General features: G+C 52.1%; 4 protein-coding genes across 21 annotated transcripts in view; all 4 read left to right on the top strand.

The window, feature by feature from the left end:
* LOC115557217 (eukaryotic translation initiation factor 4 gamma 3) overlaps positions 1–9726 on the top strand; it is a 73283-nt gene extending 63557 nt beyond the window's left edge. For 12 of the 13 annotated variants that reach the window (XM_030374865.1, XM_030374858.1, XM_030374864.1 and 9 more), the window contains 6 exons: positions 247–328; positions 1233–1331; positions 6124–6270; positions 6606–6687; positions 7009–7155; positions 8487–9726. In XM_030374865.1, the coding sequence (XP_030230725.1) occupies positions 247–328; positions 1233–1331; positions 6124–6270; positions 6606–6687; positions 7009–7155; positions 8487–8668 (739 nt within the window). In that variant the 3' untranslated portion in view covers positions 8669–9726. The other variant, XM_030374861.1, reaches the window with a different exon arrangement.
* Positions 9727–10642: 916 nt separating this feature from the next.
* Positions 10643–20265, top strand: hp1bp3 (heterochromatin protein 1, binding protein 3). Of its 5 annotated transcripts, none has more exons than XM_030374873.1 (13): positions 10643–10769; positions 11269–11346; positions 11521–11683; positions 12447–12542; positions 12685–12847; positions 15509–15652; positions 16035–16091; positions 16498–16649; positions 16778–16868; positions 17033–17192; positions 17870–17981; positions 18689–18844; positions 18973–20265. In XM_030374873.1, the coding sequence occupies exons 2-13, from the start codon at positions 11280–11282 to the stop codon at positions 19448–19450; spliced, it is 1839 nt and encodes a 612-aa protein (XP_030230733.1). In that variant the 5' UTR covers positions 10643–10769; positions 11269–11279; the 3' UTR covers positions 19451–20265. The 5 variants fall into 5 exon arrangements, with proteins under 5 accessions (XP_030230733.1, XP_030230732.1, XP_030230731.1 ...); XM_030374872.1 differs by having other exon boundaries at positions 11269–11364; positions 16501–16649; XM_030374871.1 differs by having other exon boundaries at positions 11269–11364.
* Positions 20266–20564: 299 nt separating this feature from the next.
* Positions 20565–25793, top strand: sh2d5 (SH2 domain containing 5). The gene is made up of 10 exons (XM_030374880.1): positions 20565–20883; positions 21275–21343; positions 21422–21502; positions 21582–21656; positions 21730–21876; positions 22447–22647; positions 23033–23213; positions 23738–23843; positions 24318–24477; positions 24981–25793. Exons 2-10 carry the CDS (start codon positions 21293–21295, stop codon positions 25167–25169), a joined length of 1191 nt encoding a protein of 396 aa, XP_030230740.1. The 5' UTR covers positions 20565–20883; positions 21275–21292; the 3' UTR covers positions 25170–25793.
* Positions 25794–26109: 316 nt separating this feature from the next.
* kif17 (kinesin family member 17) overlaps positions 26110–27500 on the top strand; it is a 17975-nt gene continuing 16584 nt past the window's right edge. For both annotated transcript variants that reach the window (XM_030374867.1, XM_030374866.1), the window contains exons 1-2: positions 26110–26590; positions 27198–27344. In XM_030374867.1, the coding sequence (XP_030230727.1) occupies positions 26360–26590; positions 27198–27344 (378 nt within the window). In that variant the 5' untranslated portion in view covers positions 26110–26359. The remainder of the gene's footprint in view (positions 26591–27197; positions 27345–27500) is intronic.

The raw sequence follows: 27500 nt of genomic DNA, 5'->3' as shown, positions 1-27500 counted from the left end.
TATTTTCATTTCACTTTCAAAGGGATCCCAGAGTACTGTCTAGTTGCCAGTTCCGAATGCTCGTCCATCCATTTCTCTTTGTGCCAGCCGAGCTAGACTAGGGAGAGCTCCTATCTGTTCAGGACACTTGAAGCCTCATTGGTCTGCTGATTCCCCCACAGCTCCCCTGTAGCGCTGACCTTTGACCCCTGCTTCGCTGTGTGTAAACAGAGCCACGTGTCGCTCTGCTCTTTGTTTTGTTTACAGTGATTTAAGCAAACCATTACTTCCTGTTGGAAGAGCTGGGATGTTATTTTCTGAAATACTGCACATACTATGCAAAACCACGGTAAGCCCCAACACTGATGGTCCTTTATTGTGCGTCTGTATGTTTGTATTCGAATGAAACAGCCTGTGTTGAATCTCATCCAACTATTGGTCAATCGACAGGTCAATGTGTAGCCTGAGTTATCCCTAGACTGGGGGGGTTAGGTTCTGACACAGGGGGGGCTAGACTGACGACCTGTTGGACCAATAGGAGGGCGGAAGGGGCTAGACTGACGACCTGTTGGACCAATAGGAGGGGGCTAGACTGACGACCTGTTGGACCAATAGGAGGGCGGAGGGGGCTAGACTGACGACCTGTTGGACCAATAGGAGGGGGCTAGACTGACGACCTGTTGGACCAATAGGAGGGGGCTAGGCTGACGACCTGTTGGACCAATAGGAGGGGGCTAGACTGACGACTTGTTGGACCAATAGGAGGGGGCTAGACTGACGACCTGTTGGACCAATAGGAGGGGGCTAAGCTGACGACCTGTTGGACCAATAGGAGGGGGCTAGACTGACGACCTGTTGGACCAATAGGAGGGGGCTAGGCTGACGACCTGTTGGACCAATAGGAGGGGGCTAGACTGACGACTTGTTGGACCAATAGGAGGGGGCTAGGCTGACGACCTGTTGGACCAATAGGAGGGGGCTAGGCTGACGACCTGTTGGACCAATAGGAGGGGGCTAGGCTGACGACCTGTTGGACCAATAGGAGGGGGCTAGGCTGACGACCTGTTGGACCAATAGGAGGGGGCTAGGCTGACGACCTGTTGGACCAATAGGAGGGGGCTAGGCTGACGACCTGTTGGACCAATAGGAGGGGGCTAGGCTGACGACCTGTTGGACCAATAGGAGGGGGCTAGGCTGACGACCTGTTGGACCAATAGGAGGGGGCTAGGCTGACCCTTGTGAACTGCCCCCAGAGCCATAGCCAGGTGGGCGCTTTGTGGCGCGCATCGGGCCTCGGCTGGAGCCACTTCCTGTCGGAGGGGGAAGACGTCCAGGAGTTCATTTCACAACAGGTAACCCATAACTACGCCTGGTGTTGTCATGGAAACATCTGTGAGCACCGAAATATAAAGAACAAAAAAATGGCTCATAAAAAAAACTAATTGTCATGAAATAATAAAAGACCGTCTGGACCGGAGGCTAGGGTGGAGGTAGGAGGGTGGAGGTAGGAGAGAGTGGAGGTAGGAGAGGGTGGTGGAGGTAGGAGAGGGTGGAGGAGGTAGGAGAGGGTGGTGGAGGGTGGAGGAGGTAGGAGAGGGTGGAGGTAGGAGAGGGTGGAGGTAGGAGAGGGTGGAGGTAGGAGAGGGTGGTGGAGGTAGGAGAGGGTGGAGGTAGGAGAGGGTGGTGGAGGTAGGAGAGGGTGGAGGAGGTAGGAGAGGGTGGAGGAGGTAGGAGAGGGTGGAGGTAGGAGAGGAGGTAGGAGAGGGTAGAGGAGGTAGGAGAGGGTGGAGGAGGTAGGAGAGGGTGGAGGTAGGAGAGGGTGGAGGAAGGAGAGGAGGTAGGAGAGGGTGGAGGTAGGAGAGGGTGGAGGAGGTAAGAGAGGAGGTAGGAGAGGGTGGAGGTAGGAGAGGGTGGTGGAGGTAGGAGAGGGTGGTGGAGGTAGGAGAGGGTGGAGGAGGTAGGAGAGGGTGGAGGAGGTAGGAGAGAGTGGAGGTAGGAGAGGGTGGAGGAGGTAGGAGAGGGTGGAGGAGGAGGAGAGGGTGGAGGTAGGAGAGGATGGAGGTAGGAGAGGGTGGAGGTAGGAGAGGGTGGAGGAGGTAGGAGAGGGTGGAGGAGGTAGGAGAGGGTGGAGGAGGTAGGAGAGGGTGGTGGAGGTAGGAGAGGGTGGAGGTAGGAGAGGGTGGTGGAGGTAGGAGAGGGTGGAGGTAGGAGAGGGTGGAGGAGGTAGGAGAGATAGGAGAGGGTGGTGGAGGTAGGAGAGGCTGGTGGAGGTAGGAGAGGGTGGAGGAGGTAGGAGAGGGTGGAGGTGGTAGGAGAGGGTGGAGGAGGTAGGAGAGGGTGGAGGAGGTAGGAGAGGGTGGAGGTAGAAGAGGGTGGTGGAGGTAGGAGAGGGTGGTGGAGGTAGGAGAGGGTGGTGGAGGTAGGAGAGGGTGGTGGAGGTAGGAGAGGGTGGTGGAGGTAGGAGAGGGTGGTGGAGGTAGGAGAGGGTGGAGGAGGTAGGAGAGGGTGGAGGAGGTAGGAGAGGGTGGTGGAGGTAGGAGAGGGTGGAGGAGGTAGGAGAGGGTGGAGGAGGTAGGAGAGGGTGGTGGAGGTAGGAGAGGGTGGAGGTAGGAGAGGGTGGAGGTAGGAGAGGGTGGAGGAGGTAGGAGAGGGTGGAGGAGGTAGGAGAGGGTGGAGGAGGTAGGAGAGGGTGGTGGAGGTAGGAGAGGGTGGTGGGGTAGGAGAGGGTGGAGGTAGGAGAGGGTGGAGGTAGGAGAGGGTGGTGGAGGTAGGAGAGGGTGGAGGTAGGAGAGGGTGGAGGAGGTAGAGAGATAGGAGAGGGTGGTGGAGGTAGGAGAGGGTGGTGGAGGTAGGAGAGGGTGGAGGAGGTAGGAGAGGGTGGAGGTGGTAGGAGAGGGTGGAGGAGGTAGGAGAGGGTGGAGGAGGTAGGAGAGGGTGGAGGTAGAAGAGGGTGGTGGAGGTAGGAGAGGGTGGTGGAGGTAGGAGAGGGTGGAGGTAGGAGAGGGTGGTGGAGGTAGGAGAGGGTGGTGGAGGTAGGAGAGGGTGGTGGAGGTAGGAGGTAGGAGAGGGTGGAGGAGGTAGGAGAGGGTGGAGGAGGTAGGAGAGGGTGGTGGAGGTAGGAGAGGGTGGAGGAGGTAGGAGAGGGTGGAGGAGGTAGGAGAGGGTGGTGGAGGTAGGAGAGGGTGGAGGTAGGAGAGGGTGGAGGTAGGAGAGGGTGGAGGAGGTAGGAGAGGATGGAGGTAGGAGAGGGTGGAGGTAGGAGAGGGTGGAGGAGGTAGGAGAGGGTGGAGGTAGGAGAGGGTGGAGGAGGTAGGAGAGGGTGGAGGAGGTAGAAGAGGGTTGAGGAGGTAGGAGAGGGTGGTTGAGGTAGGAGAGGGTGGAGGAGGTAGGAGAGAGTGGAGGTAGGAGAGGGTGGAGGAGGTAGGAGAGAGTGGAGGTAGGAGAGGGTGGTGGAGGTAGGAGAGGGTGGTGGAGGTAGGAGAGGGTGGTGGAGGTAGGAGAGGGTGGAGGTAGGAGAGGGTGGAGGTAGGAGAGGGTGGAGGAGGTAGGAGAGATAGGAGAGGGTGGTGGAGGTAGGAGAGGGTGGTGGAGGTAGGAGAGGGTGGTGGAGGTAGAAGAGGGTGGAGGAGGTAGGAGAGGGTGGAGGTGGTAGGAGAGGGTGGAGGAGGTAGGAGAGGGGGAGGTAGGAGAGGGTGGTGGAGGTAGGAGAGGGTGGTGGAGGTAGGAGAGGGTGGAGGTAGGAGAGGGTGGTGGAGGTAGGAGAGGGTGGTGGAGGTAGGAGAGGGTGGTGGAGGTAGGAGAGGGTGGAGGAGGTAGGAGAGGGTGGAGGTAGGAGAGGGTGGAGGTAGGAAAGGGTGGAGGTAGGAGAGGAGGTAGGAGAGGGTAGAGGAGGTAGGAGAGGGTGGAGGAGGTAGGAGAGGGTGGAGGTAGGAGAGGGTGGAGGTAGGAGAGGGTGGAGGAAGGAGAGGAGGTAGGAGAGGGTGGAGGTAGGAGAGGGTGGAGGAGGTAGAGAGGAGGTAGGAGAGGGTGGAGGTAGGAGAGGGTGGTGGAGGTAGGAGAGGGTGGAGGAGGTAGGAGAGGGTGGAGGAGGTAGGAGAGAGTGGAGGTAGGAGAGGGTGGAGGAGGTAGGAGAGGGTGGAGGAGGTAGGAGAGGGTGGAGGTAGGAGAGGATGGAGGTAGGAGAGGGTGGAGGTAGGAGAGGGTGGAGGAGGTAGGAGAGGGTGGTGGAGGTAGGAGAGGGTGGTGGAGGTAGGAGAGGGTGGAGGTAGGAGAGGGTGGTGGAGGTAGGAGAGGGTGGTGGAGGTAGGAGAGGGTGGTGGAGGTAGGAGAGGGTGGAGGAGGTAGGAGAGATAGGAGAGGGTGGTGGAGGTAGGAGAGGGTGGTGGAGGTAGGAGAGGGTGGAGGAGGTAGGAGAGGGTGGAGGTGGTAGGAGAGGGTGGAGGAGGTAGGAGAGGGTGGAGGTAGGAGAGGGTGGTGGAGGTAGGAGAGGGTGGTGGAGGTAGGAGAGGGTGGAGGTAGGAGAGGGTGGAGGTAGGAGAGGGTGGTGGAGGTAGGAGAGGGTGGTGGAGGTAGGAGAGGGTGGTGGAGGTAGGAGGTAGGAGAGGGTGGAGGAGGTAGGAGAGGGTGGAGGAGGTAGGAGAGGGTGGTGGAGGTAGGAGAGGGTGGAGGTAGGAGAGGGTGGAGGAGGTAGGAGAGGGTAGAGGAGGTAGGAGAGGATGGAGGTAGGAGAGGGTGGAGGTAGGAGAGGGTGGAGGAGGTAGGAGAGGGTGGAGGAGGTAGGAGAGGGTGGAGGTAGGAGAGGGTGGAGGAGGTAGGAGAGGGTGGAGGGGGTAGAAGAGGGTTGAGGAGGTAGGAGAGGGTGGTTGAGGTAGGAGAGGGTGGAGGAGGTAGGAGAGAGTGGAGGTAGGAGAGGGTGGAGGAGGTAGGAGAGGATGGAGGTAGGAGAGGATGGAGGTAGGAGAGGATGGAGGTAGGAGAGGGTGGAGGTAGGAGAGGGTGGAGGAGGTAGGAGAGGGTGGAGGAGGTAGGAGAGGGTGGTGGAGGTAGGAGAGGGTGGAGGTAGGAGAGGGTGGTGGAGGTAGGAGAGGGTGGAGGTAGGAGAGGGTGGAGGAGGTAGGAGAGATAGGAGAGGGTGGTGGAGGTAGGAGAGGGTGGTGGAGGTAGGAGAGGGTGGAGGAGGTAGGAGAGGGTGGAGGAGGTAGGAGAGGGTGGTGGAGGTAGGAGAGGGTGGTGGAGGTAGGAGAGGGTGGAGGTAGGAGAGGGTGGAGGTAGGAGAGGGTGGTGGAGGTAGGAGAGGGTGGTGGAGGTAGGAGGTAGGAGAGGGTGGAGGTGGTAGGAGAGGGTGGAGGAGGTAGGAGAGGGTGGTGGAGGTAGGAGAGGGTGGAGGTAGGAGAGGGTGGAGGTAGGAGAGGGTGGAGGAGGTAGGAGAGGATGGAGGTAGGAGAGGGTGGAGGTAGGAGAGGGTGGAGGAGGTAGGAGAGGGTGGAGGAGGTAGGAGAGGATGGAGGTAGGAGAGGATGGAGGTAGGAGAGGGTGGAGGTAGGAGAGGGTGGTGGAGGTAGGAGAGGATGGAGGTAGGAGAGGATGGAGGTAGGAGAGGGTGGAGGTAGGAGAGGGTGGTGGAGGTAGGAGAGGGTGGAGGAGGTAGGAGAGGGTGGAGGAGGTAGGAGAGGGTGGTGGAGGTAGGAGAGGGTGGTGGAGGTAGGAGAGGGTGGAGGTAGGAGAGGGTGGTGGTGGTAGGAGAGGGTGGAGGGGGGTAGAGGGTGGTGGAGGTAGGAGAGGGTGGAGGAGGTCAGGCTGGTGGAGGTCAGAGGTCAGGCTGGTGGAGGTCAGAGGTCAGGCTGGTGGAGGTCAGAGGTCAGGCTGGTGGAGTTCAGAGGTCAGGCTGGTGGAGGTCAGAGGTCAGGCTGGTGGAGTTCAGAGGTCACTGTTGCGTACTTCCTGATGTCGAGCGTAGAGAGAGAGCTGTAGGTCTACACGGACACAATAAGCAGAACCCTTCATCCCCAAACATATAAATGAATGACCGCACGACGCCACTGAGGGATGACCCCAGACCAACCTTCACTGGTCCAGACCCTCGACGGAGAGCAGGGCGCCAGCGCCGTCCCTCCGTGGCACTAACCCCCCGCTCCCCGCCCACAGAAGCTGCAGTTCACCCAGTCGGAGGGCGTCTGTCCCGAGGTGGCGGCGGCCTGCAGCACCCGGCCCGGAGAGGAGTGGGGCCGGCAGCTGGAGCGCCTGCTGATGGAGGAGATGGCCACCGACGAGCAGGTCTTCGACTGGGTGGAGGTGCGACACTCACCCACTCGCTCGCTCACTCACTCACTCACTCACTCACTCACTCACTCACTCACTCACTCACTCACTCACTCACTCACTCACCCACCCACCCACCCACCCACCCACCCACTCACCCACCCACTCACTCACTCACTCACTCACTCACTCACTCACTCACTCGACAGATGCGTGCCTGCACAATGTATGAACACATACACGGCCTAGATGTCTGTTGTGTCCACTGCATGCTTGTAGAGAACCGGAAACGGTCCAACTCTCTGGCCACTCTGCTGTACGTCGACTCTGGATGAACCACCTTGTTTGTTCTCACTTCCTGTTGGCAGGCGAACCTGGACGAATCCCAGATGAGCTCGTCTCCCTTCCTCAGAGCTCTGATGACAGCAGTGTGCAAGGCAGCGGTGAGGGGTAAGACGGACTGAAGGACCTAACCCTGACACTGAAGGTCCCTCACTCTCCCTGCTTCTGTCTCCATCCTTCTCAATTCAGCTGTTAAATTCCAGTTGAAGTACCTTTATTTGCATGGAAAATGGATTGTTTGCAATGCCATGGCAGACAAATAGTCAAACAATGGTGAAAAGATAATAAAAAGTGTGTGTGTGTGTGTGTGTGTGTGTGTGTGTGTGTGTGTGTGTGTGTGTGTGTGTGTGTGTGTGTGTGTGTGTGTGTGTGTGTGTGTGTGTGTGTGTGTGTGTGTGTGTGTGTGTGTGTGTGTGTGTGTCCCTCCAGACGAAAGCAGCCCGTGCCGTGTGGACACTGCCCTCATCCAGAGGAGACTGCCTGTGTTACTGAAGTACCTGAACTCAGACACGGAGCGACAGCTGCAAGCACTTTACGCACTTCAGGCCCTGATAGTCACCCTCGACCAGCCCCCGAGTACGTACACACACACTGCAGGAGAGCCATTATCCACACCCTAGATGTGAGGTCCACCTTCATGTTAAATAATTCTACCAACAGTGTGTTGTGTGGTTACTAGGGATGAGTCGGTCGCGACCGATTCGTTCACAACGAACGAATCCCGAACGTGAACGACAAGAACTGTTTCCCCAAAACAAGAAGAACTGGTTCTTTGATTCTTTTTTTTTAACATAAAACAAAAATATGGTCACGTAAATAAAATATACAAACGAACAGAGCTTCGACTCCCCGCGACTTATATTGATTGAGTCTACAACGTTCTCAAAGATTCAGCCAATGAGAGTTAGCAAAGATGTTGCAATGGCACCTGGGTAAACAAATGACAAGGTGGTACCGTCGAATTTGCGCGCTTTCTCTGTCTGACGTACCTTGGGTCATACCACGGGTCATACGGGTCATTGGGTCATACAACGTGGGGCCACTCATATATCCCCCTACATTTCCGAAAATAGACTTGACCTCCATCTGTTTATTGGATAAACGCATTTCCTAATCCCAGGAGTCTTTGCTCCGTTCTACGTCAATTCAAGAGCAAACAAAGAAATTAAACTGCAGTTCGTATTTATTATTTATGACCATGAAAGTTCTGTAATGCCTGAATAATGAAGAATTAAATGTAAAGTAAATTAAAATTATAAATATAAAACCATGAATGACGTATAGAGAGGAAGCAAGTGGTATAAATATTGGTGGGACGTTCGGTTATACTATATAGTATATCTTGTGGATTTTCACGGGGGGGGGAGCCTAGAAGTCGCTTAAATTGTGCTCAGGGCCGTCTCACGGGGGGGGGATTTTTTTATTTTTTATTTATTTTTCGTCAGATTACTATCAAATGACAGTAATCTGACGTAACGAACGGATCAAAACGAACGAATCAGACAAACGAATCGTTATAGTGAACTGAACTGAAAGAACTAGTTCCGGGAAAAAAATCATTTTGCCCATCCCTAGTGGTTACTGCTGTACAACTGCATCTCAATCTACTCAGTTGATCTGACATACCAGGAAAGTAGCAATTCAGTTACCTCTCTCTCTGTCTCGCTCTCTCTCTCTCTCTGTGTGTCTGTCTCTCCCCTCCTGTCTGTCTCTCTGTCTCTCTGTCTCTGTCTCTCTCTCTCTCTCTCTCTCTCTCTCTCTCTCTCTCTCTCTCTCTCTCTCTCTCTCTCTCTCTCTCTCTCTCTCTCTCTCTCTCTCTCTCTCTCTCTCTTCTCTCTCTCTCTCTCTCTCTCTCTCTCTCTCTCTCTCTCTCTCCCCCCCTCCTGTCTCTCTCTCTCTCGCCCCAGACCTCCTGCGGATGTTCTTCGACTGTCTGTACGACGAGGATGTGATCTCGGAGGACGCCTTCTACCGCTGGGAAGCCAGCGGCGACGCAGCGGAGCAGAGGGGGAAGGGCGTGGCGCTGAAGTCCGTCACGGCCTTCTTCACCTGGCTGAGGGAGGCCGAGGAGGAGTCGGAGGACAACTGACGAGGAGAGCCCCTCCCTCCTCCTCCCCCACCAAGCCCAGGAAATAAACTAAAGAACTGCAGAACCCTGGAGACGACAGCGTCCTGGGGGGTCAGGCTCACGGCCCACACTGAAATGTGTTCTCCTTTTTATTTGTTTTTATTTTTCAGTTGTCGCCCTCTCCCCCTCCCTCTCCCCCTCCCTCTCCCCCCTCCACCTCCCCCCCCCCCATGCGTGGTACGGTTCCTCAACACACCGCCATCTTGGACCTTGGATCCAAACGGCAGAAGCACTAAATACCTGTATTATACATAGAAGATATTTTTGTTTTAAATTTTAAACTTACTTTTTTTCTTTCTTTTGTTACTTTTTAAAGAAGAGACTTACAGAAAAAGGACAAATAGCCTCTGGACTCTTTAATTTATTATTTTTTTAAAAGGACTGCGAATAAGGAAGTTTATTTAACATTTGCAGACACTCACGGAAGAGGCACCGGCCGCCGTAGAAATAACAACCGTATGATTATTAATGATTATAATAACACACACACACACACACACACAGGGTAGAACTAAGGTCATTGGGGACCGACCGGGATGCAGAGGGACCTGAGTGGACACACGCGCTGAGCGGTATGCGTGACGTACGCACACACACGGGTGTATGCGTGACATACACACACACAGGTGTGTGCGTGACGTACGCACACACAGGTGTGCGTTTGGCAATATGAGCTTCGACATGGTTACCGTGCGGGTATCCAGGAAGTGTTTGGCTTGCTCCATGTGATCTGTACATAACCCCGCCCCCCCCCCCCCCGCCCCACCAATCAGAGCCCACAGAATGCCTTTGCCAAGACCAACGCCAGCTTGTCCACTCAGAGCTCTTGAGTGACCCCGAGTCCACCGCAACGGCATCCTGACCGACCAACGGAAACGCCCGGACGATCGCTACGATGAGCATAATGCAAGTTTAGGCGACAACAAAAAACCACAGAAGCAGAAGCTGGGGTTGCAGAACATGAAGTGCTTGTAAAACTTCAGACCTACAGATTTAAACGCTTGTAAATACATTAAAGAGAAAAAAGGTATTTAAAAAAACAAAAGGCTGCTCATTTCTGGTGTTTTCTGGGAGTTTGGACTTTGGACGTGTGTGGATGCATGCGGGTTGTTCTGTTATCGGCGGGCGCCAGCAGGATGCTACCTCTAGCCTCCAGGTCCCGGTGCTTCTGGGGTTATTCTGGGTCAACAACCACAGGAAGTGTGTTCAGAGACTTGGTTAAGTTAGGCCTTGTTGGCACTAGGCATGCTCAGAGTTGGGTCAATAGTTTCCTTCTCAAACTAAAGTTGTGTGAAAGTAAACATTTCTTCCTTCCCTGAATCCAGCTTTGAGTCCGGCCTGTTCAACGCAGAAGGTCAAGGTGGTCGTGCCGCGAGACATGCTGAGCTTCATCTATGCCTTAACTTTGAATTTAGACATTTAACGATAGGCTTTCATGTTCCCATTCAATGTTAAGCTCAGCCTTCCCTTGTGTTGGGAGCTAACAGAATCCTCATAAAAATAGTTATGAAGATAATAAAAGTTGAATTGTATAGTTGAATTGATATTAAAAGAAGGCAACGTCAGCACTGTTTGGTGTATATTAGATGGATGAAGGGTAGGCTGCTGTTTAAGCACTGTATGGCCATCTAGTGGTGAAATCCTATAACTGCACTCTTTATAGTTGGAGCAAATTTTGCATTAGCTTTACTAAATTGTTGGATTTTGTCAACTTAAATGAACTTTTACAAACGTCTTGATTTTTTTCTTGATTATTTACTACACACGCGTACAACGGTGAGGGTAAACAAATACAAATGTAGAAATAGAAAGAAGGCAAAGGAATATCCCTCTTCAAATAATCCCCCGAAACACTTCTCAGCTTTTGTATCCATTTTAGTTCCATGCTTGCAATGACAATAAAGCCCGACCAATCAGGTGTCAGCATGAAGTATAGCAGCGGCTCCGTGATTGGCCGGCTCTATGTGTCCGTTCTGCCACGGGAAGAGCGCTTCAATTGTGATTTCCAAATAAAGGACTGCAGAATTAGACTGAAATATTACTTTTCTCTGCAAAACTCAAGGTACGTTTTTGGCGTAAACATTTCTCTGTGCGGATAAATCTACCCAAAATGGGGTTCAAGTTTCATTTTAGGGTACACTTAGTGGGATTTATTCGCTTTGCTCGACGCCATTACTGTATGTATGAAGTAATGAACAAAATGGCGATTTCTTTTTTTTGTGCAAGATTATCGTTCTCCGTTATTTTGGGCCTGATTGTTGAGTTTCAGTGACTTTTTAGGTCAAACATTCCTCATTTAAACCTTTAGTATCGCATGCATAGCATTAGATGCTCGCACACTCCCATCTCCTGGAAGCTTTCGCAAGCCACCGATGTCGGCGATGATGCGATCGCCCTAATGAATGACGATATGTTGTCTTGCTGCAAAACAAAACCTGGTCATGTGTTGATGTCGTTGTCCCTCTTTCTGCTTTCCCAAATGCATTTGAACGGTGAACACATAATTCACTTCACGTCCAAATAAAGCACTGTTTGAACTGGCTGTGTTCGCTCCCATCCAGGACAAAGTGAGATGCCTATCCGCCGAGCGGCAGCAACTCCACCCCAGGACAGGGCAGCCTCCCCGGCCCCGGAGGAAGGTGAGGAAGCCCACGCAGGTACTGGCAGAGGCCTCACACTGTTTCACTGCTCAACTTAAAGTATGAACCCCTTCCACCATTTGAATAGATTGACTAGTTTGACTAGAATTTACTCACATTATAGAAACACACACAATAAACATCAACTTTGTATCTTTGTAAATGTGTACCCAGAGCCATCCGAGGATTCGCCCCCAGTGATGGAGGACGAGGGGGGGGCGCCCGACTGCCCGCTCCCAGCGGAGGAAGGAGGGGAGGTCGGAGCATCCAGCCAGACCAACGGAGAGGAGCTGGGCTCTGGGGATGTGAAGGCGGAGCTGGAAGCGGAGAATGAAGGGTTAGTTAAACCCCGACAGTGAGAGATTGTAACCTTGAGGACCAATCGCTGCGATATTTCACTTTGATATCACTTTTATCCGTTAGATTATCACTGCCCCCGCTGGATTAAATGCGGTTCTTCTTGTCGTTGGTTGCACTTGACGATTCGCTTTTATATAACAAGGTGTCTTCCTTACATACGACACTTGTCGTATGCATCCCGTGTCCACCGTCTGGGAGGGATTGAGGAAGGTTAGATAACTCTAGCCTTCACACACACACACACAGTGTGTGTGTGTTAGCATGCAGATTCCACTAATGTGGGGTTAAATCATTGGTGTATGCAGGCTAGATTGGGTCCACTGGTACAGATCTCCCAACGGCCGCCGTTGGAGCAGGACGCTGAGCTGATAAACCGCTCAGATGTTTTGATGAGGTCAACCTGGAAAACAGCATGAGACCCAAGTTTGAACAATGATGATAAAACTAGATGACAAAGTTACCCACTCTGTTTCTGACGCTGGTGGCTGGAATGTCCAGAGCTTTGGATGACACTATATGGATAATATCTTTGACTGTCTTTTAACCAATCGAAAGACCAAAGGCCTCTACCCAGGGTGATGTTCTGGTAAGATGCTCCTCCTCTCTTCCTTATTTAGCCCAGAACATGAGCATCGTTTTTCTGTGGAAAACGGGAGTAAACGCAAGCTCTGGTCTGTCGCATTTCAGCTAGTCGGCCGACCACACTGGCGTTAAAGACGGGGATGTTTTGACATTTTCAGGCATGCTAGGCCCACGCTGGCAAACGGAGACTCGCTAAAATGCCAGGACTGCGCCGAAGGACAGTGCGCCACACACTGCTTTGTCCTCCTTAAAAGGTGAGGGTACGCTAGAGATAGAGTTACGGTACCTTACCCTGACCCTAGTGGTGTCATCACAGTGAAATATCGCTTCCTACCGCCGAAGCCCGCAGCCTCTCACTGTGTCGTCTCCTCCTCTTCCTCCCTCGGGGACGCCCAGGATAAAGGACGGCGGCAAGCTGGGCAAGGCCAAGGTGAAGAAGATGAAGAAGACCATCCCCCCCTGGGCATCCATATCGGCCAACAAGAAGATGGCGGCGGCGGTGAGCGGCTTCGCCCGGGCGACGCCCAAGGTGGACGAGGTTCTGCTGGAGGCTGTGAAGGTACCACTATTGGTTAAGCATTGTGTTGTAACTAAAGTATAATGACATGGCCTACCTTGCTGCCTTATTACAACGCGATGCAGAATTCTCTAATAAGAACTTTGACGGTGAAAACAGACGACAACCCTCTACCAGTTGTCAAGACTGCTTTCACAGAAATATTCTATGTAGTTAAAGGATTACATTCTTTATTGTGTCGAATAGCAGCCGCACTAGTGTAAAAAAACTATTGTAGTTCTAGTTGATAACGACCAGTTAGTGACGGATTACGGATTCCCTGCGGATTGGTGTTTTAAAATGTTTACTCCAGGCTGGAGTGTTAGTGGAGAGTTATGAAGAGCTGTCACATCTGAGGTGAACCTCCTCCAGCGCTGCCATCCCAGTCAGGGGGAGGGGCCATCCCCGTCAGTGGGAGGGGCCATCCCCGTCAGTGGGAGGGGCCATCCCCGTCAGGGGGAGGGGCCATCCCCGCCAGGGGGAGGGGCCATCCCCGCCAGGGGGAGGGGCCATCCCCGCCAGGGGGAGGGGCCATCCCAGCCAGGGGGAGGGGCTGCGGCAAGACGAAAAGCGCTTTAAATGTTGTTTATTTAATTCTGAAGAGTGAATACGAGTGAACTGTCACTAGTGAAGGGGCGACACCCCTAACCCTAACCACCCCTCCCCATCTCCATATATAACAGGTTAGGGTTAGATCTCCATATATAACAGGTTAGGGTTAGATCTCCATATATAACAGGTTAGGGTTAGATCTCCATATATAACAGGTTAGGGTTAGATCTCCATATATAACAGGTTAGGGTTAGATCTCCATATATAACAGGTTAGGGTTAGATCTCCATCTCCATATATAACGGGTTAATTAGGGTTAGATCTCCATCTCCATATATAACGGGTTAGTTAGGGTTAGATCTCCATATATAACAGGTTAGGGTTAGATCTCCATCTCCATATATAACAGGTTAGGGTTAGATCTCCATATATAACAGGTTAGGGTTAGATCTCCATATATAACAGGTTAGGGTTAGATCTCCATATATAACAGGTTAGGGTTAGATCCCCATATATAACAGGTTAGGGTTAGATCTCCATATATAACGGGTTAGTTAGGGTTAGATCTCCATCTCCATATATAACGGGTTAGTTAGGGTTAGATCTCCATATATAACAGGTTAGGGTTAGATCTCCATCTCCATATATAACAGGTTAGTTAGATCTCCATCTCCATATATAACGGGTTCTATTTCATCCTTACTGACCGGTGCATTAATCTCTGGATTTATCCGTCTCGCGCAGGCGCAGTTCGAGTACCTATACCAACAAGGTCACATGTGACCCTCGTGACAACGGATTGGCTATATAGCCCGGTGTCGACAGAGGATCTGTTCCTTTCATCTTCTCGCAAAGAAGTCATCGCCTCCCTTCGAGCCTTTGGGTCAAGGGGGGTTGAAGTGGCTGTCCATGAAGGCTGCCTTTTTACACACCATAACCTCTGCCAAGCGGGTCGGGGAGTTGCATGCCCTATCAGTGAGTGATACATGCCTGAGGTGGAACTCGGATGGCTCGGGTGTCACTCTATGGCCGAATGTTGCGTTCCTGCCAAAGGCGCTGCCACGCAATCACCTTAACCAGCCCATCCAGTTAGCACGCTTTGACCCCCCTTCTGGGGAGGGTGGGTCTGAGCTGCTGTGCCCGGTGCGGGCCCTTAGGGCTTATATTTCTGCTACCGCCGGTATTCGCCAGTCGGAGCAGCTTTTTGTTTGCCATGGTGGCCCTAATAGGGGTCGTGCTTTAACAAAGCAGAGGCTGTCCCACTGGATTGTGGAGACCATAACGCACGCCTACGGGGCCAGTGGCCGCCCCCCGCCATCCAGGGTGAGGTGTCACTCAACCAGGAGCGTCTCCACATCATGGGCTGCCCTGAGAGGGGTGCCCCTGGGGACCATCTGTGCCGCGGCGTCATGGGCGTCGCCTAGCACATTCTCCAGGTTCTACCGGGTCAACGTTGCCACTCCCCATCCAATGGGCGTGGCCCTGAGGCCAAGCTCTGCTGCCTCTGGTCAGTAGGTGAGCACCTTGATTCTTCGTGACGTTGTTGGTATTGGCCATCCAGTGCTTAATGCACCGCCTCTGGCGGTCAGTAAGGATGAAATAGAACGCAGAGTTACGTATGTAACTCCGGTTCTATGAATCCTGGATGACCACCAGAGTTACAGGTCACTCAGAAGTCTCGTGGTTCGCGAGAAGATTCTGGGAAAAGATCCTCTGTCGACACCGGTCTATATAGCCAATCCGGTGTCACGAGGGTCACATGTGACCTTGTTGGTATAGGTACTCGAACTGCGCATGCGCGAGACGGATAAACCCAGAGCTTAATGCACCGGTCATCCAGGATTCATAGAACCGGAGTTACATACGTAACTCTGCGTTAGTTAGGGTTAGATCTCCATATATAACAGGTTAGGGTTAGATCTCCATCTCCATATATAACGGGTTAGTTAGGGTTAGATCTCCATCTCAATATATAACGGCCGAAACACAATCAATAACAAACGGACCAGTTGCTCAGAATCGGCTGTTAAGTTAGTTAGGTTCTTTAATGTCCACAAGGGGATAATTGTTTACGTGGGTACCCTGTTAAGACTCTGTGTTCTCCTTTTGTAGTCTGGCAGTGAGCGCACTGGGATGTCCTACATGTCCATCTTGAAATACGTCACAAAGAATTACCCCAGTCTGGAGCTGGACAAGAGGAAATTCCTCATCAAGAAGGCCTTGAAGAAACACCTGGAGAAGGGTTCCATCAAACAGGTGAGGCTTCGCCATCAACACCAGAGGCTCCACTGGAAACAAAATGGCTGCATTACTTCATTCTAGTGGTGGTGTTCGCCATGTGGCCCAAAGCATACCCAGAGTGAGTTTTGGTTCATATTTGTCTACCAAAAAATAACTATTTGTTCTAGTGGAGCAGAGCACACTTTGTGTGGCACTTTACTGGTCTGTGTGGCTCGGCTGATGTAGCACGCTAATAGCATGCTAATGGCACGCTAGGCTTTGTCGACATGATATTCCCAAACATTGTTAGCGTCTGCCTTGACGTGGCCGTGAGCTTGTCGGCCTAACAGGATCTCGGGAGTGTCGGCTGTGCTCCAGAACCCTTCCTCCACCAACACGTTCTCCTTCCTCTCTCCAGCTCAAGGGGAAGGGGTTCGCAGGCAGCTTCGCAGCCCAAAAGCAGCCAGCAAACAAGGTTAGTGGCAGTAAAGCAGGGGACCATGAAGCCATCCCTGTTGGTCCACCTGTTGGCCCATCTCCTAACCCACCTGTTGGCCCACCTCTTAGCCCACCTGTTGGCCCACCTCTTAGCCCACCTGTTGGCCCACCTCTTAGCCCACCTCTTAGCCCACCTGTTGGCCCACCTCTTAGCCCACCTGTTGGCCCACCTGTTGGCCCACCTCTTAGCCCACCTGTTGGCCCTAAATTTAGTTAAAACCAAAGATTTACAGCTTGATGTCAGTTTTATCTTGTGAAAACTTTCGTGTGTGTGTGTGTGTGTGTGTGTGTGTGTGTGTGTGTGTGTGTGTGTGTGTGTGTGTGTGTGTGTGTGTGTGTGTGTGTGTGTGTGTGTGTGTGTGTGTGTGTGTGTGTGTCGGTAGAAGTCGTCGGCGGCGGCGGTGTTGAAGAGCGAGCCTCTGGGGGACGCCCTCCCCCTCATCATCACTCGGCTGTGTGAGCCCAAGGAGGCGTCCTACATCCTCATCAAGAAGTACTTGGAGCAGCACTTCCCCCAGCTGCACATCGACAACAGGTGGGGGCCGGGGGGTCACAGTCCTGTGGGTCGATGGATGGATAGAGTGAGCTTTTGAAGAAGACATTTTCATAAAATGAAGTGTCTCGTTAAGGACACCCAGGGTGTGTGTGTTGTGTGGTCCGCAGGCCCGACCTGCTGAAGTCTGCGTTAGTCCGGGCCGTGGATAAGGGTCACCTGGAGCGGATCACTGGGAAGGGCGCCAGCGGAACCTTCCAGGTAAGCATCCCGCTCCGTGGTCCCCGTGTTGAGCCATCATCCAGGTCTTTGGGGGCTGAGACACTGAGGTGCTGTGAGAGGAATCCGTCATCTGGTCTGTAAGCAGACCCCGGTCCTCGGAGGATCCCAGGTGTAAGACCCGTGTCCGTCTGTCCGTCCCGTAGCTGAAGCGAACGGGGGACAAGGTGCTGCTGGCCGGTGGAGCTCTGGAGGACGCTATCAGCGCTGCCATCATCGCCATGAACGAACCCAAGACCTGCAGCACCACAACGCTACGCAAATACCTGTGCCACGCCAACGAGGACAGCACCGAGACACGCATAGGTGGGCCCTCTCTCCCTAACCCTTAACCCTTACCCTAAGGGCTAACCCTTACCCTTAGTGTAGTGGCGAAAAACCGTGGTCGGGTTTTTCCTATAACCCCAAGTTCCAACTTTCTTATCCTTTTGCCACACGGAGAAAGCAGGTGATGGCATTGTTTGAGACGCAGTTTGTCCAAAAAAATAGTGAGAGTTTGACTGTCCAAGGCCGTCAATTGGCCGTCATTTATTGTAAACAAAGTATAACAAAATAATGATGCAAAGCAAGTATCTATATCAAGGTGTTTCACCAACCGAACGTTCAATAACTGTCTGCTCGTCCGCCTTTTCCCATCATCCCGTCACGCACTCCGTCTCCAAAACATACATACGTACATAGAACAAGTGCACCTCGTCACAGGTTAGGGTTAGGGTTACCCGGTTACCCTAACCCTGTGGTGGTTAGGGTTAGGGTTACCCTAACCACCACAGGTGGAAAAGAAGGAGAAATTAGTGGGTCAATCAAAAACTTAAATGCGGCTCCTACACTTAGGGTTTACCCTAAGGGTTAAAAGTGTGTGTGTGTGTGTGTGTGTGTGTGTGTGTGTGTGTGTGTGTGTGTGTGTGTGTGTGTGTGTGTGTGTGTGTGTGTGTGTGTGTGTGTGTGTGTGTGTGTGTGTGTGTGTGTGTGTGTGTGTGTAGTCGCTCTGCTGAGGAAGACGCTCACCAAGTGTAAGATGCTGGGCTGGATGGACCAGATCACCGGGACCGGACTCAACGGGACCTACCGGCTGGCCTTCCCCTACTACCCCAGGTACATAGAACCACCCCCCCCTACTACCCCAGGTACATAGAACCACTACCCCAGGTACATAGAACTACCCCCCCTACTACCCCAGGTACAAAGAACTACCCCAGGTAGTTTATTAGACTGACCAACACCCCGAGGCCCAGACCCCCCCCCCCCCCCCCCCCCCTGCTGGCCGGGACTGACCCCCACCCTGAGTCCCGGTCCCAGACCGCCCCCTGCTTGCCGGGACTGACCCCCACCCTGAGTCCCGGTCCCAGACCGCCCCCTGCTGCCAGGGACCGGCCCCCACCCTGCGGTCCCAGACCGCCCCCTGCTGCCAGGGACCGGCCCCCACCCTGCGGTCCCAGACCGCCCCCTGCTGCCAGGGACCGGCCCCCACCCTGCGGTCCCAGACCGCCCCCTGCTGCCAGGGACCGGCCCCCACCCTGCGGTCCCAGACCGCCCCCTGCTGCCAGGGACCGGCCCCCACCCTGCGGTCCCAGACCGCCCCCTGCTGCCAGGGACCGGCCCCCACCCTGCGGTCCCAGACCGCCCCCTGCTGCCAGGGACCGGCCCCCACCCTGCGGTCCCAGACCGCCCCCTGCTGCCAGGGACCGGCCCCCACCCTGCGGTCCCAGACCGCCCCCTGCTGCCAGGGACCGGCCCCCACCCTGCGGTCCCAGACCGCCCCCTGCTGGCCGGACTCACTGATGGGTTTTGTGTTGTTGTAGTCCTGCGGTGCTGTTCCCGGACCGCGTCATCGCACCACCGAAGAAGAAGAAAACCCCTCAGCGGACCTCCGACACTTCAGAGGAGGAGTCGGAGTCAGAGGAGTCGGAGGAGGAGGAGGAGGAGTCTGACGATGAGCCCCCAACCCCCCCGAAGAGGTCAGTTGGTCCTAAACGACGTTGAAACATGACTCTTAGTCGTACTTTAACGGCCTCGGCTTCCCTCAGTCGGTGACTTCAGTCTTCAGTTCTTATCGGCAAATAGAATGACGTTGTTTCCTCCTCAGGAAAGCGGGCAAGAGGCCCGCCCCCAAGACCCGCAGGCCGCCGCCCAGCAAGAAGCCGCGCAGCGCCAGCCAATCAAAAGCCAGGGGTCGGAGAGCCCCCCCTATCAAGAAGCAGGTGACGCCCGCCAAGAAGGCTCCGCCTCCCGCCAAGAAGCCCGCGGCCGCCTCCAAGAAGGCGGCGCCGGCCAAAGCAACGCCGCCGCCTAAGGCCACGCCCACGGCCAAAGCCACGCCCCTGAAGCGAGCGGCCCCCGCCAAGAGGCCGAAGACTCCGGCTGTGAAGAAGCTCAGTGCCCGCGGCTCTAGGGCCGCACCCCGGAAGGCCACGCCCCAGAAGGCCACGCCCCAGAAGGCCACGCCCCGGAAGGCCACGCCCCAGAAGGCCACGCCCCGGAAGGCCACGCCCCAGAAGGCGCCAGCCAGGAAGGAGGCGAAGGCCCCGCCCCCCGGACGCCAGTCCCTGAGGTCGAAGAAATGAACATGGCCGCTGTGGTGGGAGGGGCCTCCCCTCCTAGTCCAATCAGTCTTTTTCTCCCTTTTTTGGGGGCAGGGGTGGGCTTGTCTTTTTATTTTTTTGTGGGGGGGGGGGGGGGGGGTAGAATGAGTGATTTTTTCCTCTTGGTTATAGTGTGGTTCATGTACATTGAGAGTAACTGATTTTAACGGACCCTTTTTTAATTTTCACAGCGTGTAGAGAACGATGTTTGCTCGTGTTGTGGTTTAAAGGTTGTTTTGCTGAGCGTCGAGGATTGACTCCGCCATGTGGCTGCTTCTCCAGGTACGGGCTCGTTAGTTCCGTTTATCGTGCACACCTCTTGGCAGTATACATCCCTCACATATGAAAACAGCAAGACCATGGGACTTTAAAATTAGAGATTTTGAGTTAAATTAATTTGAACTTGAATAATTTATATAAACCATTTTAAGAGGCTCTCATAGAAATAAATGTTTTTCCCCCATTTCTTTCCTCGAGTGCACGGCAGTATTTTCGGTTTATGTTTTAGTTTCAAATGGAAATCTATTAGGAATAATTCAACTGGAATGACCGCAGTTAAGGGCGGCGTCAGCACGCGCTTCTCTGCATTCATTTCTAAGACTAGAAACCATAAATTGTGCAAAAAAAGTCCAACAGGTTTTGTTGCTTAGATAAGCTCTAGATCCGTTGCCACAAGCTGTATGAATTGTGTGTCGTGAATTACAGGATAATAGCCCATACGTACCCTGCATGCATATACTTTATTGTTAAGGTTTTTTTTTCCAGGTCATTAATAAAAATGGCTAATTTGTAATCGACTGCTTGTTGTTTGTTTGTGGTGTGATTTCATTTTAAACTCGAGGACATAACCAAATGGGCGGAGCGGGTAAGTATTGGTACGGGTGTCTGTATTCTAAATGTAGGCATCCTTGACCAAGCAGGAAACCCCTTTAATGTGAGTCGAGGATACGGGTTATATTTTGCAATAGCCAGGGATGTTTTTTAAGCCGCTTATTTCCCCCCCCCCCCCCCCCCCCCCCCCCCCTTTTTATTTTCCTTCATGGGATTTCTCTGCATGTATGTAGACAGGACAGGGAGGAGAGAGTGGGTGGGTCGATGAATAGGGACAATGACACTGACAGTATAGCACCACAGGTAGGATGAATCGAACCCAGCTCGCTTCAATGAATGTGGCCTACAGGTCAGCCAGCGCACCGCTCCACACGTTTAAAGAACCGAGTGAAGCGACGCACGCTGAACCTGCGTCCCATATCAAACGAAGCCACGACCCCTCCTCGTACCTGAGACGCGACAGGTACGCGCCGGCGGGTGGGCGTGGCTATCAACGCATTGGCAAATAGTTCAGGAATCAGTGCCTAACTTCAGGCTAGCGATCGAAATGTATCGGCAGTACTGTGCAGCTTCTCCGTTTTAAAGTGAGTGTTATTCAGCTTAATGTAGACGGTGTGTTGTGTAGTGTTAAGTATTTGTCCAAAGAATCGTTCAAACGCATTTCCTTAAGTTTTTATTACCGAATAGAAGTAGTGCTTGTTTCAACCCGTCTTTTGGATTGTGGCTCAAAGTTGTCATATGTATTGCTTGGGCTTTTATAAAATAATCGAATAAATGCATCGATCTAATCCCAAACGCATCGATTGGTTTTGAAAATATAGCATTGTGGATATGTAATCATCTGCAATCAAGTGTGTGGAACCGCCAAACTGTTAACAAAAATGCAATAAATGGTCCCAATAAGAAAGTTCGGGCTTATTGTTGTTCTATTGACTTGACTTTATTTACAAAGTCGATATTAATCTGCTTCCCAAGGAGGTTGATACAAAAACGATGGGTGAGGCACCGACGAGGGAAGACGGTTCAGTGACACGTTCAGCTGAGGTACATCGCATTCCTTCATGCAGTATTTCAACCGCCTCAATGATATTCTGCTTAAAATCTCATCTGGTTTTTCTCAAGTATGTTGGCTCGTTCCCAGTGGAGGACCGCTGTTTGGATGAGCAGATTGAACACCTGAACCGACAGTTGAAAGCCCTCAAAGTAAGAGTGTAAACAAATTGTCCAAGTGCTCATAACTTCAGGGGACATACGGACTAATGCTTTCCCTCTCCACAACCAGACATGCAGAATAAGGAGGGGTGTCTCCCTCAAGTTCTCAGTGAAAGGCGTCAAGATGTACGACGAAGACGAGACGGTAAGAATGATCCCGGCGACGCTCGCTCTGGTCCTCTGTCTCTGTGGTTTGATGTTGTCCTCCCTGTCTGTAGAAGGTCCTGATGGCTCATGCCCTACGCAGAGTCTCCTTCTCCACCGCACGCCCCTCGGACTCACAGTTCGCCTTCGTCTCCCACAACCCGGGAAGCGCCAACGCTCAACTCTACTGCCACCTGTTCAAGGCCCGCCACGCCAGAGCGGTGAGCCCGTCGCCATCCTTCATCTGTCTCTCTTTATTTGTTCATCATGTAGACCGCTGGTGGGACTGTATCTAAGCATGGCTGCTGTTTTGGACGATAAGGACTTTAAAGTATGCTTGGCGTTCTTCTCTGAGGCACTAGAGACACACAAAACAATCAACACAAACAACTCAAACAACACAAATGTACACAGTTGTTGCTCTGACCAAAAGTGCTGAACCGGTACGGTCTCTCCTCTCCTCCCCTCTCCTCTCCCCCCCCATATCCTCTCCTCTCCTCTCCTCTCCTCACACCTCCTCTCCTCCCCTCCTCTCCTCACCCCTCCTCTCCTCCCCTCCCCTCTCTGTTCCTCTCCTCTCCTCTCCCCTCCTCTCCTTTCCTCACCTCTCCTCCCCTCTCTCCCCTCCCCTCTCCTCTCCTCTCCCCTCCTCTCTCCCCTCCCCTCCCCTCTCCTCTCCTCTCCTCTCCTCTCCCCTCCTCTCCTCTCCTCTCCTCTCTCCTCCTCTCCCATCCTCTCTCCCCTCCTCTCCTCTCCTCTCCCCTCCTCTCCCCTCCTCTCTCCTCTCCCAGGCCCAGGTATTGAACCTGCTGCTCTGCCGCTGTTTCCAGCTCTTGTACCTGGAGAAACATCCGGAGGAGGCCACAGAGGACTCGGTCGGGCCCCTGCCCCGTCGGAACCCCTCTCTGCTGAACCACGGCTTCCCGCTCAGTGTCAGCGCCCTCGTCTCCTTCAGAAGAGCCCCCTTCAGGGGCCTGTTTCCAGGGGCCAGGGTCAGGATGCATACCCTCCTCCTTTCCCAACAATCTTCATGTCCTGGCTCTTCTCAGTCCAAGAACCCCCTGGGGCTGAAACAGTCGGTGTCCTATGATAACCTTGAGGAGAAATCTTAGTGGAAAATTAAACCTGTGCTTTGTACATATTTTCACAACCGTCGTCACACTTCGATAAAGAGGAAGAAGGTATCTGGGTGTATTGAGCTGTGCCTGGATTGTGTTCATATCCTTTAGACAGTATTTTAAATGATTTGGCACCAGTGTGATGAGTGATGGCTGAAACAGCTAATAATAGGTTTGATCAAACTTCAGTGAGGTTAGGGTTAGGGTTAGAGGCAAATGGAAGCCAAAGTGATGTAGAATTAATTCTCATCTTTTCTAGTCGCGGTCAAAGACCCGCGAGAAGAAGCCGGCCAGCCCTGAGGAGGTCTTCACCGCCTCCCCGTCGCTGGTGCGCAAGAAGGCGATCCGCAGCAAGGCGCTGCGGTCTGGAGCCTACCGCTCCTTCACCTTCACGCCGCTCAAACAGAGGCACACGCACCAGCGCCTCGCCTCAATGCAAGGTGGGCCCCCACTGCAGAGCCTGCTCTCCAGGGTCAAACAGTGGACGAGGTAAGGTAGAGGCGGGGACACATCAGTGTTTGGTGTTGGGATGTCACTGACTGTGCCGTCTGTCGTGGTGGGACCTTCACAGTGGTGAGATCCTCAAGGTAGGAGTCTTCAGTGTTTGGGGTGGAAGGGTTAGATCAACAGAGATCTTTAAGGTAGGCTGAGTATCTCTGGGAGTGGTGGGTTCCACTATGTGGGATTCTTTAGTGTTTGGGGTGGAAGGGTTAGGTCACCAGAGATCTTTACGGTATGCTGAGTCTCACCGGGAGTTTGTTTGTCAGTTTTGGGTTTTGTCCCTCTGTCGCTGGTATGAAGAGCACATCTTAAGGGGCTCCTTATGTTGTTAAATATTCACTCATGGCTTTGAACATTGCCGTGGTTCTGGGGGATCCCTCTTGAGAACGAGACATTTAGATCCTAATCCAGGACTCCTTTGGAATTGGATTGATGACCTTTCCCTCATTCATGTGAACACCAGGAGGGGAGAAGGAACGCTCTCCAGCGAAGAGATCTTCCAGCAGCAGCTTGGCCCAAACAGAAGAAGCCTTGGCTCTAGCAGTCTGGTGCTGGGCCGGGATCAGTCCGTGAGTTGGTTCTTATCCACCTGCTAACTGGCAGGTCATACTCTCAAGGGAAACTCCCGCTATGAAGTATGAAGCTTGTCCATAATCAGTTTTACAAATGTAGTTACTAGTTAGCTGTTGCTGGTAGCGAGTAAAGTCAGTCGCTCAACTATCATCTCAGAAATATGGGATAGTACAACTGTTGATTCTGATTTGCTACACAAACAGGAATGTTTGTTACAACAGACACTATATTATATTATATCATGTGACTTAGGTTTTAGCCAATCAGTTCTTGCTGCTGTTCCTTCAATCTAGCATTTGGTTCCACTTTAAAAAAAATAAGTTCTGCTAACCAAATGCACAAACACGGTTTGTGTACTTCTCAAATAAGAGGAAACTGAACTGCACAAAGCTTATCTGAGAGCCACACATAGAGGGGTTACAGTGTTGACGTCCATGCCTCATGGAACGGCCTCCCGCTTTGGTGTCCAGTGACTCCAGCTCGGCTCTGCTGGAGGACGACGTGCTAGGCTCCTACCTCCTCTGTCCCCACCCCAAGAAACCCCAGAGTGGCTCCCTCCTCATCCGCCTCCCCTCCGGCCTGGGCACCTACCTCATAGAAAACACCCGCAACGACATGTTCCACCTGGAGGTAACCTGGCCCCCCCCCCTGGCTCGCTCATTATTCAGAGGTTGAGATGTTTTCATCCAAAGTGAATGAGTGAATTCAGAGAGCATCAAGGAGCAGGTAAGGCAGCGATAAGGACGTCTTGTTCACAGTGGCTACAGGTCAGACTGCTGACATTGTGGAAGGAACCCAGTACTTGTGGGCTGGGAGTCCCACACCCATTGCCACCACATTGCCCCATCATACCTTGATAGTCTTATCATGGTTGCATCCTGAGTACGCCCACTCAACAGTTAGTTGAGTTGGGGTTAAAATACTGATTGAGTATTACTAGTTAGTAGTAGTACTAATCAATAATACTTATTGATTAGTACTACTGTATTGATGTAGGCCTTTTCCTCCAACATTTCTATCTGCATGTTAACTACTTGATTCATAATTAATAACTTTTTATCATTTATTTCATAACATTCTTAATAATTTCTCCTCCCACGGTTTTCTTTGTCTCTTTGCCTTGTTGGCGCTAGAAATGCAAGCGTGAGTTTGTGTCCTTGGCGGTGCTGATCGAGCACTATACCCTGAGCCAGGAGGAGCTGGCCTGCCCTCTGAGCTGTGCCCGGGTCAACCACTGCTACGAGTGGGAGGAGGAGGCCGCCGGCAGACCCCTAGCCAAGGGCTCCCCAGCAGGAAGCCACACCCAGGAAATTAGGCTTTGAAATCACTGGGGAGAAGAACGAAGCCTAACCCTGCATTACAAGGTTTTAGTGAAAATGCAACCCGGGTGTTAAAATACAGTTTAATGTCTGAAAGCTTTTGAACCATGGATTATAAGATCCATGAAAAGAAACTATGAAATTTAAGATTAATTTTGAGAAATCTTTTTTTAAATCCTTCAAATAAACCTCAGACTAGGAATTATATCATTTTGAATTTTGAATAATTTGAAATTTGACTACCCACACTTATGTAAGCCTATATATTTTATTTTTATGGCACTTATTTCTTCACTTATTTTTCAGCACATTTGGCATTTCATGGAGTCATAACCAAACTGCACTTTCCTGTCTCTTCTTGCTACTATATTGGCTCTTGTATGTAGCCTTATAGTTTCAAGTGATTTTGTAGACATTTCATGTTTTAAAGTTTTTCTTATATCTTATATATATATTTTTGTAAAATGTTATAGGTTGATCAGTCTTAACAGTTGAAATAGTTCTTATAATGTGACGCTTTGAATATGTGTACTACTTTGCCGTGACAATGCCCCCTTTCTTTTTTTTATGTCCTGCTTTCTCTGAACTTGAATATATTTTAAATATATGATGGATTTTTGGAGGAGACCGGTGTTGTTTTTGTTTGATTCCTTTATAGGATACCTAATAAATGCCCTCTGTAGGCCTATATTGTATCAGAAGGCCTAATTATTGGGCTACACTACAAACCACTTATGGTCTATATATACACGTTCATTTTATTCATATAGATATATGTAGTTTATTTAAGATATCGTATTTAAAGTTTTATTTACACGAATATATTAGAAAAATATAATGGTTTTGACCTCACTGTACCCTCACCAACATGGCACCTAAAGCGCTATACATTTTGTACACGTCACACGTGTTAAGGGTTGCTATGCAACATCAATGCGGTGGGAGGCAAAGTGAAGGCAAGGATTGTCGTTCTCAAAAGTCTCAACGTGTTAACCCCTCCCCGGCAGCAATCACCTTTTTCTTTTTGAATCTAGAATGCATGTCACTACACGAGAACAGGATTTACTGCCGCTACTGTAATCGTCGCACTGGCGGAGGGCAGTTATGTGTGTCGCTTTCTCTAGAGTTCACGGATACATCTGTCCAACATCCATCCGGATTCCTCGACTGTGGTTCAGCTGATTGGCGGAGACATGGGGTCCGAGGCGGTGAAGGTGGTGGTCCGCTGCAGACCGCTGAACGGCCGGGAGAAGGCTCTCGGCTGCAGGATGGTGCTGTCCATGGACGTCCGCCACGGCCAGTGCTTCATCCAGAAGCCCGGGGCCACCGACGAGCCCGCGAAACAGTTTACTTTTGACGGCGCCTACTTCATGGAGCAAACCACCGAGGAGATGTACAACGAAATTGCCTATCCGTTGGTTGAGGTGTGTATTTTTAGTCCCTTCCGATTTATTTTAAGGGAATAGGTACTAGGCACTGCTGGCAGTAACACAAAGCCTACACGCATAGGTCATGGGACACCTTTAATTGTGAATTTGAAACTCGACCACACGACCTGTTTCAATCTAGTAAGCTATGCCTGGTTTCCATAATGCCTTACTGTAAACCAGCTCCCATCGTTGGCGACCTCATTATTTACTAAAGCCACCAGCCTGTTGTAGGCCAGGTTATGAATCCTCTGTCAACTAGACAGGCCCATCTAGTTTGGCAACAGGCATACACTTATATTTGACACTGAACCAAAATGTACTGCATGTAAGCAAAATAGAAATAGTTCCCCTCTTGGTCAACAGTGAGACTGTTTAGGCTACTACTGTTTAGCAGACATGGGAACCTTTACCCACAGTAAGTGGTTGTGCGGACGGAGGCCTCTTGCCCGAGGATGCAGAGGACCAGGGAAGGTCATTGGGTCTGAACACAGGACCTTTCAGTCACCAGCCACCAAATCTGGGAGCCAGATTGGCTAAATCATGGTGAAAGCCCCTGCCCTATGGTGAGCTCTGTCTCCCCATGCTGTCCCCATGTGGTCAGGGGGTGACAGAGGGCTACAACGGGACCATCTTCGCCTACGGCCAGACGGGCAGTGGGAAGTCCTTCACCATGCAGGGGGTGCCGGAGCCAGCCGCCCAGAAGGGGGTCATTCCCCGCGCCTTTGACCACATCTTCGAGAGCATTCAGGTAGATGAAAGACGCCCTGACTTCAACATGTCGGTGTGTTACCATAGACACTGTGGCAGAGTGCAGCTGTGGTGGTACCCGACCTCGTCAGTACAATATTTGGGTCTCCTGATACGCTTATGCGGTCACGGATGATTGTTGACTGGGCTTGAGAGG

This window comes from Gadus morhua, chromosome 13 (assembly GCF_902167405.1).
Source record: "Gadus morhua chromosome 13, gadMor3.0, whole genome shotgun sequence".
Lineage (NCBI taxonomy): Eukaryota > Metazoa > Chordata > Actinopteri > Gadiformes > Gadidae > Gadus > Gadus morhua.
The sequence above is the reverse complement of the archived record's forward strand: the minus strand, read 5'-3'. Positions and strand labels throughout refer to the sequence as shown.